The sequence below is a fragment of the Poecilia reticulata genome, chromosome 20, assembly GCF_904066995.2.
Source record: "Poecilia reticulata chromosome 20, P_reticulata-male-v2, whole genome shotgun sequence".
In the NCBI taxonomy this organism is placed as follows: domain Eukaryota; kingdom Metazoa; phylum Chordata; class Actinopteri; order Cyprinodontiformes; family Poeciliidae; genus Poecilia; species Poecilia reticulata.
Window position 1 is genome coordinate 21,685,125 of NC_088849.1, and position 18,816 is coordinate 21,703,940.

Below are 18,816 nucleotides of genomic sequence, written 5' to 3' on the forward strand. Positions count from 1 at the left end.
ACCTGGTAATATTATTGCTGCTTTCCTCTCATCGATCACATAAACTCCCAGTAAAAATTGAAAAAGTTAATGGGGGGATAAATGAATAATTTAGTGTTTTTGCAGTGATGTATTTAATCCAAACTCTCTTTAAATTTTAACCAGAGGAGTTTCTCTCCTCTGGCTCGGCTCCACTGGTTCGAACCTCTTCCTCCTTCCTCTTCATCAGCCTGACATACAGAGCAGCGGCGCCGGAGTAGCATTAGCGGCTAACGCACATCCATTGCTGATGATGGATGTGACGGGGCTCATGTTTGCTTTTAGTGACTGAAAGTAACAGAAAATCTCCTGCTGGTGTGTTGGGAGAAGGAGAAACAAAAAGCCCAACATGAATTTGTTTGTTTTTCTGCTTTTTGTCGCCGTGTTTCACAGAATCTGGTGAGAATATTGGAAATTAAAGCTTAAAGAAGCTGCTGCAATAAGCAATAAATCAATTAATTGCATGATTTATCATTTTTCCTTTTTCTTTCTCTCAAAAACTGGACAATAAAAGTCTTCAGTCTGGTTCATTGGTTTTAACCAGCTTCTTTATTTTGAAGGACGATTTTTGTTTTTGTTTATAATTAATTTTATTTGTTGTTTCTGTATTTTGTGTTTATTTTTGAATATTTAGTTCCAGTTCCAGTGGTAAATCTTAATTAGAGGTTTATTGCTCTTTATTATTGTGCCATTATCATTATATTACTTGAAAATAGTCTCAAAACAACAATATTATCATTTATCGCAATAACTTCTGGGACAATTTATCACCAAGCTAATTTATTATCGTAACATTGTAACAAACTTTCCTGGACGATAAATTGTCCCAGAAATTATTGCGATAAACGATAGTATTGTTGTTTTGAGACCATTTCCGTGTGACACATCAGTAAAGGATCAAAAATCAATGAACTTTTAACACTGGAACTGGAAGATATTTTAAATATCCAAAATAAATAAACAAAGCAACAAATAAAATGGATACCAAGCAAAACCATCCTTCAAAAATGTGGCTAGTTGACCAAATTGCCAAACTGAAAATTTTATCGTCCATTTTTTAGTAGAAAGAAAGAAACACTAAAACAATCATGCAAATGGAAATGATGAAGCTCAAATACATCAACATATCTGCAACAAAACGGAAAATAGTCGCAGTTGACTTTTTAAGAGTTTCTCCAAGTTTACTGGAGACTTTTTAAAACTTCCGCTGTCCTGTTTTTATGTTGCGTTTTTCCCCCTCCCTGCATGTTGGACGTTTAATTTAAAACATGTAAAATTTTCCTCTGTGGAAGAGGGAAGTGTTCGTGACGTCAGCTCAGCTGTAGCTGCTGTGTGGGACCGACTCGGCCCAAACTTTCTGCACGTGTTTTGTTATGTAGGCAGTTCTTACGCAAGAGACCTGCAGCCGAGCCTCAGGCTAGCTGTTTTTTCCTCCTTTTGTCCGCCACAGTGGGAATGCAGAAGATAAAGTCTGTCATCATGAAAACACGCAGAAAATTGAGCAATAACTGAAGCCATATGAGTGCAGGTCAGACGGCTACGTTTCCCCCGGCTTTACTCAACATTTCACAGCTTCAAAACAAACTCTGGAGCTTTATTTTACAGAAACTCGTGAAGTAGAGAACTTATCCAAGCGTTGAGAGTGTACTTTATATCTTCATCAGGTTGTTTATAGCTCAACAATGAAGTAAAGGCGAAAACATCCATTTAATGTGACGTAGTGACTCTTCAGCTTTGCATAACGTCTTGATTAGATTGTGCAATAATTAGAGAGTTTTGACATTTTGATTTCTATTTTACTTTATTAACAGTAAGATAAGAACATAATGGGTCATAATTCAAAGTTTATTTTTCTTGTTTTGCTGCTGTGAGTGGAAGAAGAAGTGGAGGTGACGTCACACTGTGTGAGAGAGAGGAGCTGCTGCAAAACAGGATTTTGGTTTTATTTAAAAACAACAAACTTATTCAGGTTTATATTTCTGTCACCAATAAGTCGGACAATTACAGGTTGCCAGCAGCAGCTTATTAGGATTTAAAGTGACTGAGGCCCTAGAAATGCTCGTTCTGAAAGGATTGTGCGCAAAATGTGTAACGAACATGTTTTATTTTGCCGACAGATCAGTTCTATTAACCTTTAACCCTTTCATTTCTGTGTTTTCAGGCGAAGCAGAAGGATGGGCGGGATCAGAGCGAGACGTCGGCCACCGTTACGCCCGGGGCCGACGAGGAGCCGTTCTCCTGGCCGGGGCCGAAGACGCTGCGCCTGCGGCGAACGTCGCAGGGCTTCGGCTTCACGCTGCGCCACTTCATCGTTTACCCACCGGAGTCTGCCGTCCACAACTCCCTGAAGGTAACGCCGAGTTTAAAGCCTTGATGATGTTTGTTTACCCACTGAGGTGGTATTTGGTCTGCAGCTCAAACCAGACGGTTGTTTTCTAGGAATATTTTTCAGAATTTAAAACCGTAAAAATATTCCTGAAACCCTAAAGAAAGGAGACAAATATTAAATTTGCAGATTAAAAACAGTAACGGTTCAGAGCAGCACCTGACGGGATCTGATTTAATAAAAATCTGAGTTTTATCTGCAGAAATTAAGAAATTAAACTTTGCAGCCGTTTGGTTTCCTTTGATAGTTGTGAGGGAAGTGTTTTTGTTTTTCACCCTGAATTCCCATTGCAGGGTTTTTACTTTTAATATCTGAATAGAGTCAAACCTCCATGCATTTTATTTGGGTTTCATGTCATAAACTAACAGAAAGTTACTGTGAATATTTACATATGTATATTTGGAATAAGGAATCTTAAAAGTGCAGTGTGCTTTTATATTCAGCCCCTTTGAGATGTTTATATCAATTTATCACATCTAGACATGAAAATAATCTTTCATTTATCTTTTCAAAGCAGCTTATCTAAATCTAAAGACTTTGACTGGACCATTTTAAATACATCGCTGCAGAAAAGCATCATAGCAGCATAATGCTGCCACTACCATGGTTCACCTCAGGAATGATCTGTTAAGAGGAGATAATTGCGATCTGGAATGAAAATGATGCTGTTTTCAAATTATTTTTAGACGCCTTTCTCTCTAATACGCAAAAATAAAATTCAGAGGGAATCGGAAGCAGAAGAATCAGCATTCTTCTTTGTCTGATTCTTCTGATTCTTTTTTCTGTTCTTCATCTGATTCTTCTGAGTCTTCTTTCTCTGATTTTTGTCCAATTCTTCTGTTTCTTTATTATCTGATTCTCTTATGTGTTATTCTGATTCTTTTGTTTCTTCTGCTTTTTCTTTGTTTGACTCTTCTGATATTTTTCCTCTGATTTCTTTTAATCTGTTTCTTTTTCATCTGATGCTTTGTCTTAATCTTATTCTTGGTCTGATTCTTCTGAATTTTTGGTTTGATTTTTTTTCTTCTTCTGATTCTTTTCCTCTGATTCTTTATCTTCTCTATGGTTTCTCCGCTTCCCTTTCTTCTCCAGAATAAGACTAAATCAAATTCATTGAAGTTGGCTGAAGCTGCGCTGTAGCCTTTGTATTCCACTCTTCAGGATAATATAACCTTCAGTATTAATTTATGTAAAGAATCTTTACACATCCAAGCTGTGAATCCAAGCCTTAAAGAAAAGTGCAAACGCTGCTTCCTGACCTCCATCGCTCTGTTTTGGCGGGAAGCCGCTTTAATCCGCTCTCTGCCGTTCATTCTGGCTGCAGGCTAACTGCGGCTAAAGGGGCTTTTGGAAAATGCTGAGCGCGGCGGCGTTGCTGGTCGGCTTTCTTATCAAAGTATTAGTTTTGTGAGTGATAATTCAGGATAAGTTGGGTTTACTTTCCTCTGAAGTGTATTTGGTTAACCTCCTCTTTGTACACAGAAGGATTTCCGACAAAGTTAGCGTAGCGCCGTCTGTTTATAGCTGTTGGCTTTGGTTCTGCATGCTAAAGGAGAAGCTGGTCGGATGTTCAGACGTTTGTGTAATCAGAGAAACGCTGGACGGTTTCTCCCAGAGGTTTTCTTGAATATTTTAGTCCATCGTGGGACATTTTTGTTTCTTTGTGATCCTCCTGAAGATCAGTTGGAGCCGACAGTGAAGTAAGTCTGTTGTTCTCGGAGCATCGATGGGGGATTTTCACGCAGCTCTGAACCAGAGAATTGTTTCTGGCTTGGTCACGTTAAACCAGCACATCTTTCCCTGATCAGTTGATTAGAGCAGAGTAAACAAACTGGTGGATTCTAATTAATTTGAAGGCCCTGGATCGAGCTGGTGATTTAATCCTTCCTTAAGGATGCTGGGGTTTGCCTAAAGAGGTTCAGCCTTGAAATGCGACTCTGAGAGGGAAATTAAGGCTTTATGTGTTGACTGGAATGAAAGCAGAAAACTTGCCAATATTTGGACTTTTAATCATAAACTACCCCAACATGTTGTTTTGTTTTCCCCCCTCATTAAATGATTAATCGGATTAATCGTGATTATTTAAATAATTGTCAACTATTAATTGATTAATCATTAACTGGAGTATACAGACTCAAACAACGCCAATTAATAAAAAAAAAAAAACGCACTCGAAGCAGTTATTAAGCCAAAGCTATACGTAATACACATTAATTTTGCATTTTATAATTAAAAATCTTCTTTGTCTATAAATATTTTCCACCCAGAACTCTTCAAATGGCAAAGTTTTACCTTCGCCTGGTTAGAATTATGTAAATAAAATCTGTTTAAACACCTTTTTCTGTTCAACTGTTAATCTTAAAAAGTAATCAGATAAATTAACCTTACTTACACTGTATTAATGCTAAGTCAAGCAGGAAGGGGACTCAGCTTTACATAAGCTGTTATTAGCATTTTTTATTATTTACTTAGAATTTATTTAAATTTTTTGTATGTATTTCTAATGTTGTATAAAATAGCCTTGGTAAAACTGAATGGGAAAAATTGTAGAATGTGCTAATTTTTTAAAATCCGATTAATTGTCAGATTGGGTTGCTAGGTAACGGGGCTGGGATTCTCTGGGGTTGCTAGGTAACGGGGCTGGGATTCTCTGGGGTTGCTAGGTAACGGGGCTGGGATTCTCTGGGGTTGCTAGGTAACGTGGCTGGGATTCTCTGGGGTTTCTAAGTAACGGGGCTTTGCCAGTTGAACGTGACTCAATATTCTGGAAGTTTTTGAAACCAAAACACCAAAAACATGAACCCATAATACCGACCGATGTTAACTGGAAGTTAAGCAGTTCATTTCTACTTGACTTCCATCAAAGTACCTTCCAAATTACTGGGAATTGGTGTAAAAGAACAATGTCATAAAGAAGAGCTGGTTCCATAAACTAATGACCAACCGTTTCAATAAACCATCTGACAGGATTTCTTCTCTGTTTGTTTTGCAGGATGACGAAAACGGCAGTCGAGGTGAGTCCAGAACAAAACTTGTCTGTTTGTTTTCTGCCTCCATCTGTGACGTTTGCTGTGTGAGACCCCAGGTGCTTCACTGAGGAAAACACAGCAAACCATTTAATCTCATCTCTGCTTGTTGCTCCAGTAAATGGGAGCTGAATCATTATTGACCGCTTGTTGCTCTGATGTATTGCTTCACATATGAGCAGAAACTGATCCATAGAAAGCTGTTTTTGTTGCAGCTGTATTTCAATTCCAATGATTTAAAAAAGCCGTAATGGTTGTTTTCCTTGTTCAAAGACACACATCACAGCTGTGGCTGTCTCTTATGTGCGGAAGAACATTAAGGTAGCCAGAAAAATAAAATAAAATTTTGAGTAAAAAAAAAAAGTCCAAATTCTGCGAGAGTTTAAATTCCAAGAAAAAAAGTTAAAATTCTGAGAAAAAAAAAGTTTATGTTTTGAGAAAAAAGTCAGACTTCTAAAAAACAAGTTAGAACTTTGTGGTAAACGTCAGAATTTGAATAAAAAAGGTCACAATTGTGAGAAAAAAGTAGAAATTTTGAGACAAGAGTTTGAGATCTTAGGAAAAAAGTCAGAATTCTGAAATTAAAGTAATATTTTTATTAGTGGCACTAATCCTCTTCCGTACATATAGTAACTGTGAGGTAGCGATGCAGTTCGCGGTCTTTGCTCTGGCGCGGCCGCCCTGGCAGCCCGTACTCTGATCCTGGCGCAGCCTCGGCATTCCTCGGAGCATCCGGCTCGTCGTCTTTCCAGCCGTTCGGTATGCGGCTCACGTCTGCGGCCCAGCAGCACCGCTCTGCTGCTCTTCATCAGAAACCTTCAAACAGCCACATCAGTCACATCCATATGTACACACACAGCCGCAAATCTTGCCTCCATGTACGCCTGCGGTCGTCTGCAGAAACTTTGAATGTTCCCCGTTCCTGAGTTGCTTATCTGGGATTCCTGAAGTGTTTCAAAATAAAAGCAAACATCAGTTATTTCTTGGAAATAGCTGCACAGAGAGGAAGATAATCCATCTTTAGCTTTTTGTTTGTCTTGGAAAGCTTCCAGAGCCCCGACTGGGGGAGGAAGTCGGGTGTTTCAACAGTTGTTGAGTCACCAGTAGGCAGCGAAAGTGTAAAAAAAAAAAATCCTGGAAGTGAAAGGAGGGTCAGTGGAGCATCTGACATAAATCTGACCTCAATGTTCTCAAACGGGAATTAGAGAGATTCCTGTAAGTGTCCCTCATCCTCCCCTGTGAGCCTGTGGTGTCACATTCCTCCTCTCACCCCTCACCAACAAAATTAACTCCTCCATGTTCTTCCTTCCCTCCTGTTGTTGAAAATGACCCAAATCTCTCCCAGGACGCTCAGAAACGTTCCCGTCCAGGGAGAGATTTGGGTCATTTTCAATCTGCTGACAGCTCGGTACCGCCGCAGGGTTTCAGAAACTAACATCAGGAATGTTGGGAATTCCTGCAAAAAGTCGATAGTTAAGTAGATAAACACTTCATATGTTGCAAGATGTGTAGCTGAAACCTGATATTTACATACACGGTTTAACTTTTCTGTCTGACTTTAGGGGTTAATTCCCACCAGCCGTGTGTAGTCCGCTTTAATCCAACTCCAGTTTGTCTGCCTGGAAAGTTCAGTTTGTTTGGACTCTAACCAAAAAGGTGAACTCTGGTCCGCCTACAAGCCTCGGTATTAGTCTGGTTAAAGTGAACTCTGATGCAGTTCGAATGCACATGTGAATGCCAAATGAACCAGAGACCACTTCAAAAGCAGGAGCTGATCTAAAGTGCAGGGCATTCTGGGTAAAAACAGCCGAAACAAATGCGCATGTAAAGCGTTAAATGAAAAATTACTTGCGATCTTTAACCAACGACAGAAGAGAAATCCTTCAACAGCTAAAATCTGGCGTTACGCCTTTGTTTACATTTTGTGAAGCAGGAAGTTGCAGTCATTGTCTTTTTCTGATGTTTTCAGTTGTTTCCTTCTGTGGTTCTTGCTGCAGCACCCCCACAGGCGATGAGGGGAACAGCTTTTTCAAAAGGTTTTGTTCGTTTTTGCAGCGTGAAAGCGAACCACAGCAGCTGAAAATGTAAGAAATGTTGCAACTTTGGTCCCAAATTGAACCGGGTCTAAAGGACTATCGGGTGGGAAAACAGCCTCAGTCGGACCAAACCTTATCCGTTTTAGTTCAGCTAGAATAATGAATGAGAGGTTTGTTTTTCCTTTCACAAATTTCTAACAATATTTTGCTGGAATTTTGACCCATTCCTCCTAAGTATTGCATCTGGGTTGCATTTGCCTGACTTGTTTGTTCCATTGGTGTCCAAGCTGTAACTTCCTGGCTGATGCGTTGAGATTATCCGTGTTTTCTTGTCTGCCCTGCGAGGCTCACCAGTCCCTCCTGCAGCACAACACAAGCCATTTTAGCCATTTTTAACCTTTGATATTTAATCCACAGTGAAGAACGTCGTCATGACTTTGATTTTAGTGGTTTCTCTTGTTGATACGTACGTTGTTGTGGCTGTGGTTGCTATGTGACGACTGCGGCTGCAATCGGTCCAAAACATTCATAACGTCAGCGAAAAGCTATGGGAAGTGACACCGAAACGCGGACAGATAATACAAGCCATGTGCCTGGAGGTTTGAGCGTTCAGGTCAGCGCAGCAGGTGGGGGTCGGCTGACCGCTTGGTGTTGCCGCTGGATACTCTTCAATCCTCCAGAAAGAACAAAATGCACAAACAAGCTTTAGTTCTTTAAACTCTATGAAAACCAAGCTGGAGTTTCTGAGTTTATTTGCTTTCACAGCAGTTGTGTACATACCAAGAGGCTGCTATCCCAAATCTAAATTTCTGTCGTTTTCCCTGTGACTGCTCCGGTCCCGTTGTGTGTTTTAACAAGCTGTTGAAGGGTAAAATCCCAAATTTCTTTTTTCTTTTCTACAATGCTTGTTAAACCACACAGCAAGAGGAGCAACACACAAAAAATTCCCCATCTGTTAAAATATTTGCTTTTCTTTCAACATGAGTCTCTTCCCAACTTTATTTCCTCACTTTTCTCTCCTTTTCGTTTTTGCTTGGATTTCAATTTGTTCCCATAAAGTCTGCGGAGGGAATGCGAGGCAGCACAAGCAAACAGGATTCCTGTTTTCTCCAGTGAGCCTTTTCAAACACGCCTCGCTTTTCTCCTCTTTCCTTGTTATCCAGTTTCTTCATACCAGTATTTGTCTGTTTGCGCTTTCTAGATGTGAACAGCGACTCCACACAATCATCCTGAATGGAAATGTAGAGTAGGGCTGAAACGATTAATTGAATTCATCGTGATTAATCGATTATTGAAATAACTGTCAACTAATTTAGTAACTGATTAATCGATTTAAAAAAGGCAATTTGCTGCAAGGACAACATTTAGAGCACTAATTAAGCAAAAAATAAATAAATTACATTTTACATGTAAGGCAAATAAAAATAATTTAATGTGTAAATATTTCCTACCCAGTACTCCTCAGCTCACATAGTTCTAGTTACACCCTGTAGAAGTTGTTTATTTACTTCTTTGTATATGTTTTTGTATAAAATAAGATTTAGTGGTTAAATGACAAATTTGCAGAATGTGCCGATTTTTTTTATCCGATTAATCGTCACAATAATCGATTAATCGATAACTGAAATAACAATTAGTTGCAGCCCTGGTGTAGATTAATAACTAAACTTAACAGTTATGATTTTGGACAGTGGGAGGAAGCCGGAGTACCCAGAGAGAACCCATCTATTCAGTGGAGTACAGGTGTAAAGGTAAACAAAAATTACTATTTGGTACGTCTTTGGTGTTTTAAAAATAACAATTAATAAAAAATGCGCTTTTTTCACTTCAGTCAGTTCTTAACAGATTTTTTAAATTTATTTCTAGTAGAAATTGTAATTTATTATATTCTAAAATTTTAAAAAGTAGAAATTTAGGAATTGACAAGAGATTTTTTGGGGGGGATTTGTATAAGAAAATATGGTAGGAAATTTCACTTGCTGTTTTTCAAGATGAAATAAGATAATTTTTGATGTGAATTAATTGTAATTTTATTGAATTTAGCAGATACTATTAGTGCAAAATAATGAAACACAAACTGCTTTAAGTGTTATTATATATATAAAAGGCAGCCATTTTGGATTTCAAGGTCAGGTTTGGTGAAAAACCATTTTTCTCACTCAAAATCTTGTGCTTCTTCCTGTTAATTTAGTAATTTAATGATGATCTGACCTTAGTTTTTGTGTTAATTGTCACTCATTCTGTCACGTTGTTAGAACAAACGAAGAAGCTGGCACTCAATTATTCCCAACAGTTTTGAAAATTAATTTAAGTTTTGCACATTCACTCCTTCACATTCTTTTTTCCTTTTATTGGCTCTCTAGCTCTGCTAGGTACAGTTGGATAATCTTTTCCAGGGAATGTTTAGCTTATTTTCAGTTTTCCTGGAAATAGATCGGGCATTTGAGGCTGAAATTAAACCAACAAGCTCCAGATGTTTGTCACTTGTTCCCCTGCTTGAACCTAATCTCCCTTGTTTTGTTGTTTGCCTCATTTAGCAAAGAGAAAACAAATCATTGGATATATTTTAGCTGCATGTATCAGTGTGATGTTAATTTCTTCCACCCTAGTGGGTTTTGGTATGTGTAATTCATCTGAAAAAAGTGATGGAAAGAACTCTCCCACCTTCCTGTTCTGGTGGGAAAACACCAGGCATGTATGTGTTTTACTGTGTTTTGAGGAGAGTATGTGTGAGGACAGATGTAGCAGCGTCGTCAGTTTGAGGCTTTAACACGAATATTTAAAGTTAGACACACAATTACAAACAGTTTGTAACAGGTGAGGTTTGATTCCTTGGCGGAATTTGGGTTTAATCAAACTAGTTTGTTGGCTAGAAGATCTGGTTTGTTTGCGTAATCGAACTCTAATGTGGACAAAAAAGCGAACTCTGGTCTACCCACAAACCAAGGTCTCGGTTTGGTGCGGTTTGAATGCATATGTAAACGCCAAGCAGGCCAGAGACCGCCCCAAATGCAGGAAGTGGACTATAACTCCGGGCATTCTGGGTAAATGCAAGCAAAACAAAAGTGTTAGCAGGAGGAATGGCTCGTGGTCTTTTATCACAATCCCACAGCTGCTAAAATCTGATGCTACTCCGTTTTGTTTACATTTTGTGAAGAAGGAAGCTGTGTCAGTGTCTTCTTGTGTCATTGACATCACCGGTTCTTGGCGCAGCGCCACCACAGGTGGGGAGGGGAAACTGTTTTTTGAAAGGTTTGGTTCATTTGACCCAGTGCAGTGAGAAAGTGATCCTCACCAGCTGAAAATGTAACAAATGTTGCAACGTTGGTCCCCAATGGAACCAAATGTGAAAACAGGCTCTTCTTAGCAGGTGTTTTTCTGAATTTACTGGACATTTTCCTGAAATGTTGTCAATTTGCTAGGTACTTTAAATGGGGACATATTATGCTAAATTCACATTTTGCATGTTTTCATACTTCCACTTGAGTGACCAGTGTTTCTAAAAACAGCCAACGCGCTCTAAAAAGTAAACTTTTTATTACCTGGGCCAAAATTGTCATCTGAAAAATGCAAGTTTTAAAAACTAACAATACCAAAATGTGTTTGTTTTTTTTGGTCACCTCATCAACAATAAACTAAACATGACATATTTTAATTGAACAAATAAAGAAATTCTATATATTTTAGATCTCGACTTCGAATAATTTTTGCATGTATTCCTTGTTAAATGAAATGTAAGCAGTTTGCTTATTGTTTTGATCTTTATTAAAGAAAACAGAAAAAATATTTTGTCTGTTGTCAGCAATAAAAACAAACTCTTAGTCCGTCTTCACCAAAACATTTTCTGTATTTAGATAAGTTTTAATGTGGGAATTAAAAGCAGATTTTGGTGCACCAGTGTGTTTTTTAGAGTACAAATCAATGAGTAGATGAGGTTTTAGTTACCATGACAACAGGAAGAAACCAGGAAGCTTGGAAAAGATTATCAGTTTGTGTTGCATGTAAGGTTTTTGTATGTAGATTTTAATTTAAAAGTCGTCATTTTGTCCTAATTTATTAAATTTATTATTGACTGTGGTTGTGGGGCCGTACAAAATCACTGCAGTGAGCCGCAAATGGCCCACGCACTTCACTTTGAACAACCTGGTTTTCAGAGTTCAGCATTTAGAGGTGTTTGACCGTGTTTGATGGGAAAAGTTCAGTGGTTTTTGAGGGAAATTTGAGTTTTAATTTCATGTGAAGTGTACTTGTGCTTTGACCTTCCCACACTATCCTGGTTGCCAGGATTTTACGCTTCCCGTCATCAGGTTTCTCCTGTGGATCCGACCTGCTGCAGATAATCATCTAAACATAAACAAAGGCCTTCTCCTCTGGGCTGGAAGGCCGCACCACATGTGCAGCACGTCGTGTTTGTTCGTACATCTGCATGTGGTTGCGGCGGCTTGTAAACGTGAGAGCGCTAATGCTAATGTGGAAGCAGGCCATGTTTTTACGCCAAGGTTAATGCAGGGATTTGGCAGCAGACCCAACTCTCTGTAGAATAATATTATCTAACCCAGAACAACATGGGAGCGGCGGGCCGGCCCACACAGCCGGGCCCAGCGGGGCGGTGGGGCCGGCTGCCAAACCAGAGACCTGGACTAACTGGGAGCTGCTACCTGCAGACAGGAGACCAGTTAGAGTCAGCCTGAAGGTCATCCATCTGCTCATCCATCTGCTCATCCAACTGTTCATCCATTCATCTGCTCATCCAACTGTTCATCCATCCATCCATCCGTTCATCCAACTGTTCATCCAACCATCCGTCCGTCTGTCATTTTAAAGTTTCCAAATTTAAAACCTGACTCCTGATTTCTAGAGGTAATTTCCATCGTCTCATGGTTTGTTCCCAGTTTGGGAGCCATTAGTTATATTAACCTCCTGAATGTTTATGAGCGACAGGATCAGAGAGGAAACGTGAAACTAGCAGCATTTTAGTGATGAAGCGTTGTTTATTTTGTTATTAAATCAGGTAAGATTGGTTCTGTTGGGATGGATGAAAGGAAAGAGGAGCAGTGAAGCTGTTAGCACCCTCCTGTGGACGACTTGGAGAAAGATTTAAACGTTGTAAATAAAAATAACATGTTTTTTTTGCTGCTGCATTTCACTAGATCACTAGATCAACATCACTTTTACATTGAAACGCTTATTTTTAATGTTTTGTTCAAACATCGGTGCCCAGCGAGTCGATGTCAGTGTAATAAATGAAGTTTTGGCTCTGATGATATGCAGTGACCTAGTTCTTCAAACCGGTTCTCTTTCTGCCTGAGTTTCACATCTTACAATCTCAAATCAAAGCTCAGGCTGTGATAAAACAAATGATATAAAAACTGAATCTCCTGTTTCACTCAGGTGAAGAAAAATAATCATTTATAAATTAGGAATGTGTTTCTTCTGCTGTAAAAGATTGAATGATTAATATATTAACTTGCATCATAAAAGCCAAGACATGCGGTTTAACTAGTGATAAAGCCAGATGGGTTGAAGTGGTGCTGCAAATATTTATATTTTTATTTGCATTTTTATATATAAATACTTTATGCATCCTCAAAAATTACTGAAATATTCTCATCCATGTATTTTAAAGCATTGTTGTTGTTGATGGTGATACTTTGGGCAGGAAGGAGCTCCAGTAGCAGTCAATCTTACAACAAATCTGTAGAGGCCTCTGATTGAAGATGGCTGCTGACAGATTCATGACATTAAATTTCACAGCAAAATATCCCAGATTACAGCATGTTGTAAAGGAAATAATCTGTCATTGGAACTCGTACTTTATAACCAGATTATTATAGATGAAAAGGTTTACAAATGGCACTTGAATGCATCATTATCAGACTCAGAAACTCATTTTTTGTAACTATTAACTCCTTGAATGCATCATTATCAGACTCAGAAACTCATTTTTTGTAACTATTAACTCCTTCTGAAAACACCAATGTTGCTTTGAACAGGTTTTAAACTGTAATTCTGCGTTTTGGAGCAGCTGAAGTCGCCACTTGTGTTTTTAATTAAAGCCAGCTGCAGTTTATTCTTTTACTAAGACACTTTGGAGCATTAAAAATGTCCAAAGCTTGAGATTTCCACATGTAATCCCACTCATCCAGCTCCAGGCGTGGAAACTTGCAGAATCCAATTTGTGCTGAAGAGTTCGGTGAGGTTGGAGAGAGACGGGAGGGGGGGGAGTGTGTTTGTAGGCAAGATGCACGTACAGCATGCAGCATGCGCTTCACTGCAGCATGCAGCATGCGCTTCACTGAAGCGGTCAGAAAGGAGGGTTGCAGTCAGAAAGAGTAGATCATGAAATGTTACTCTGTTTCTGAGAAAATCTGCTTCAGTATGGGGGTTTTCAGTTTTAAATGAATATCTGTTTTTGCTTAGTACTTTAGCTAAAAATGAATTCACCTTGCAAGATATGTAACTATGTTATTTTATATTGTCTGCAGTTAAATCTGGAACCAGATGCTCTTCCTTTAGTTGTTTCTAAAGTAGTTTAGTTATTTTATTGGATGCAGACAAACTAAACATTGTTAGTCTGCTGCAGTACTATGCCAGCCCACAAGAGGGAGGCAGTGCTGTGCAGTTGAACTGAAAACAAAGTGAATAAACACAGCGAAGAAGGGCTGAGAAGTTACCATACACAACTTCTCAGGTTTTTTTATTCATTAGTGTTTCAAACTATTAAATTGAAAAACTGGGAAATCTGGTTCGAAATGTCCTTAAATATGAAACTTTTTATAACTTCATTAAAACTAAGACTGCAATGAATGATTATTTTAGTAAACGGTTATTCTGACGATTAGTCGTCAGAAATAGTCATTGATTAATCTGAGGGTTAATCGTAAAATCGTATTTTTCAAATCTGCACATTCTGATTTTTCACATAACTACTAAAAGCTTTCTTTAAAACAACATTACATTAAAAAATGCAAATAAATACTTTTATCAATTTTTTTTTAAAATAAGAAAAAATGCAGTAACACTGCATTCATTCCTTCAGTGAATTTGAACCAGCTGAAACTCAAGCTATGCCACTTAAGGAGTGTTGGATAAAACATATCTACAAACACAAAACTTTTATCTTAGATGCAAAATTTATGCATATTTCAGTGACGTTTGGTGAGGTTCATAGCTGGTGAGGCTCGGCCTCCCCTGACCGCACGTCACTGGCATATTTTCCACAGCTTTGGCTTATTTACTTCATGTTGTTTTTTCAGAAAATAGCCTTTTCTTAAATCTATAAACTCTATATAACGATTAATAATTAAAAACTAGTTGACGATTATTTCACAAATCAATTAATCACGAATAATATGATTAATTATTTTGGCTGTAATTAAAACATTTTAAAAACCCTGTCAATTAGAGCTTATTTTTACATTTTATGATTGAAAAGCTTCAGTTTTCTGCCTGTTCTTCCATGAATCAAACAGAAAGTTGGAAACAGTGCGGCCCACTCATGCCTCCTCACTCTGACCAATCGTCTTCATGCCTTTTCTCTCTTATCATCGCCAGGGAGACAGAAGAACCGCCTGGAGCCAATGGACACCATTTTCGTCAAGCAGGTGAAGGAGGGAGGCCCCGCCCACGGAGCTGGACTCTGCACAGGTACACAGCATCATTTGTCATAATTGGAAATTGCCAAGCAGAACAAACGGGAGGTAGAAAATAACAGATGGCTCCTCTGTGGGGGGCTGAACAAAGTCTAACGTTCTTTTCTCCTGCATTTGTACTTTTTTCTCATCTTATTTATACATGAATCAGTTCTAATTATAAGCAGCGAGGATAAAAATACTTGAGACAATGAATCAGCAGCGTAAAGTTTAAAGTGAAGGTGATGTTAGGAGCGCCGGGTTGCCAGGTCAGCACGCTTCTTACAGGAAATGTTACAGTAAGTGGTCTGGACAAGCCTTCAGAGCTGTCTGCTTTTATCTGTCCGCCCTCCTGGGAGAAGGGAGTGTTTTCCCACATTTATCCGGTTTATCCCCCAAACTCACCTCGCCTCGCTTCCTGTTGGAGATGGCCATCTTCAGAAACCCTGAACCTACCGTCAAATAAACACACATTGTTCCTGTTAGATCTGAGCAGAGGTAATGTATGTTTGTACTGCATGGTCTCTCTGCTCAGTAATTATGTGGAGTGTTTTTCTGATCCCTTAGTAGCAGGTTCTCTAAATTATTCCCTTAATTCCTTCCAGGGGATCGGCTTGTGAAAGTGAATGGAGAAAGCATCATCGGGAAAACTTACTCCCAGGTCATAGCCCTGATCCAGAACAGGTAGGACTGCAACCAGGCGGCGCCTTCATTTTAACATTTCATCATTTTTACAAGCCAAAAAATCCCCAAACATCTTGAAAGTAGAGCTGCAGCTAACTATTATTTTAGTAATCGATTAATCTGTTGATTATTCTCATGATTAATCGATTAATCCAACTGGATTAATCGATTAATCATGGATAAAATCCAATAAAAATGGGACATTTAACTATTTTTTAAATTAACCACTTAAGCCTTTTTTAAGGCTTAATGCTTTTTAAAGTGACTTAAGGCTTAAAATGAACTAAGTTATTTTAATAATCGATTAATCAGTTGATTTGTCTGATAATTAGTTGAATAAAAATGGCATATTTTACATATTTTTAAATTAATCACCACTAAAAGCCTACTTTAAGCCAACTTATGTCACCTTATGTCACTTTTTAAAGTGACATAAGGCTTAAAATGAACTAACAATTATTTTAATAATCGATTAATTGATCAAATAAAAATGGCATATTTTACATATTTTTAAATTAATCACCACTAAAGCCTACTTTAGGCCTACTTATGTCACTTTTTAAAGTGGCATTGGCTTAAAATGAACTAACAATTATTTTAATAATCGATTAATTGATTAATCAAATAAAAATGACACATTTTACAGATTTTTTTTATTTAACTACTTAAGCCTTTTTAAACATTAGAAATTAATAACTAGATAATTAAGCAAATAATTTTTTTAAAATGTATATTTTTATTTTAAATATGAAATGTATTTCTTTTTGTATAGTGTTGGCTTAATTACTGCTCTAAATATGTTTTTTTCAGTAAATTGCCTTTTTTGAGTCTGAATACTCAAGTTAACAATTAATCAATGTCTAAATTAGCGGACGATTATTTCAATAATCGATTAATCACAATTAATCCGATTAATCGTTTTATGAAACACAAACTTTCTGTTGTGTTTTGCAACACAGGCAGTTTTAAAAAACACTTTTCTCAAAAAAATCTTCTCTACAAAGAGGAGTGAGGAACATGATAGCAAACTGGCAGTAAAATTATACAAAGCAGATGTTTAACAATCCATCAACATCTGGTTGATAAATGCATATTTTTATTGTAAAGAAAATCTCAACACATACATTTGCATCACCATCCTTTCTGCTTATCCTCTGCTGACGCCTTTAAAGCTTTTTATTGGATATAAAATCAGCAGACAGGAGATTTAAACTTGAGTTTTTTTGTGGTTTTTGTATCCGTTTCCTCTCTGATCCATCAGCGATGCCTCGTTGGAGCTCTGTGTGATGCCAAAAGATGAAGACATTTTGCAACTGGTATGTATCTATTCTGTTATTACTACAAATTCACCTCATTGAATCAATATTTTAAAATAAAAACTGTTTAAGCGACAATCCATCAATAATGATTTAGCTCCCATTTACTGGAACAGCAAGCAGAGATGAGATTAAATGGTTTGCTGTGTTTTCCTCACTGAAGCACCTGGGGTCTCACAGCAAACGTCACAGATGGAGGCAGTAAAGTTTTGTTCTGGACTCACCTCGGCTGCCGTTCTCGTCATCCTGCAAAACAAACAGAGAGGAAATCCTGTCAGATGGTTCATTAAAGCTGTTTATGGAAATTATATTATTACTTTAAATCCCAGAAACTTAGAAGGTACTTTGCTGGAAATATATTTGCATTCACATACCTTAAATACCTTGATCACAGATCTTAAATTTTGCTGTGGCAGGAATTTTCAATACTGTCTTGTTTTGTTTTGGGGGAGGGGGGGTTTGTGGGATTTTTCTGTCAGGTAAAAGTTGAGTCACACTCAGATGTCTTCATTGCTACGACGCTAATATACTCTTGGTAGCTAGCAAGCTTATTCTGCGTCTATCATAGGTAAGCATAAACTTTTCACCAGCTGGATGGACGACGTTCGTTTTTGTACTTCTGTTACTTAGATTTAAAGGGTTTTTTTTATTTTAAATTTCATCCAAACTGGCATTAAATAGGTCCGAAAACGTCTTAACTTAAGCCCTGCAGTGATTCAGTGAGCTTGCAGAGAATGAGTGTTAGCATGAATCACGACCAGCTGGGTGAAATTAAAGATGTGGAAGTACTCAGAAAGCAGTCGTATCACAGTGAAAACAGGAGCCGATCCAGACTTCATGCTTCACGCCGTTCTACCGATCAGAACCGTGTTGTAATCCAGTCTGGGTTCAGAGCTGCGCAGACCATAAAGCAGACCAGCACTGACATATTTCCACTTGAAACTTAACCAAAAGTACTTGGTAAGATATTGTTTGTTTGATTTCTTCAGTGCTAAAGCTACTGTTTATTTTACTGGTATTTTTTGTGAAAGACCAACAGATTAGTGCAACGTTTAGTTCTGGACTTCAACTAGGCCATTCCATCACATGAATATGCACTGTATCTGTGGCTGAATGTGCACTTCAAAAACACAAAATCTTACTAAGTATTTTTTGTCTAGTTTCTAGCTCAATTATCTTATTACACTTTAAATAAGACAAAAATATCGTACAATTAACTTTTCAGCAAGATACACAGGACGAAAAGTGGGATTTTTGACCCTGTATTCTGACGCAAACGCAGCTAGTCAGCGACAGATATCGACAGTTTACATTTTCACTCACGGGAGTCGAAATCTGTCGATTGCGGAATTCTTGGAGGGGGGGAGTGGCGGTGCGGGAGGTGTTAACGACTCTACTTAGCACACGAATAGCCTAGCATATTCAAAGGCGCTTCAGCAGACCCACGTGGATTCTGTCATTGGATGAAAAACAATGACATCAGAGTTCATCATTTCCATGTTATTGGTTGATGTGCGCCCATTGGATAGCACTTATGTCTTTATAAATAAACCCCGCCCCAATCATTAAAATTTTTAATGCTGTATTTTAAAAATTCCATATAAAAATAAATGCTGTATTAAAATATATTCATTTGATATTGCTTATATGCAACATGTTCATATATGAGGAACATAAAAGAAACAGAGAAGTTTTTTTTTTTCTTTATTTCTTTTTACT

General features: G+C 38.0%; 1 protein-coding gene across 4 annotated transcripts in view; it reads left to right on the forward strand.

The window, feature by feature from the left end:
- Nucleotides 1-18,816, forward strand: part of arhgap21a (Rho GTPase activating protein 21a) — an 86,424-nt gene that overhangs the window by 37,885 nt on the left and 29,723 nt on the right. For all 4 annotated transcript variants that reach the window (XM_081601488.1, XM_081601487.1, XM_081601486.1 and 1 more), the window contains 5 exons: nt 2,180-2,368; nt 5,397-5,418; nt 15,021-15,113; nt 15,703-15,781; nt 17,043-17,097. In XM_081601488.1, the coding sequence (XP_081457614.1) occupies nt 2,180-2,368; nt 5,397-5,418; nt 15,021-15,113; nt 15,703-15,781; nt 17,043-17,097 (438 nt within the window). The remainder of the gene's footprint in view (nt 1-2,179; nt 2,369-5,396; nt 5,419-15,020; nt 15,114-15,702; nt 15,782-17,042; nt 17,098-18,816) is intronic.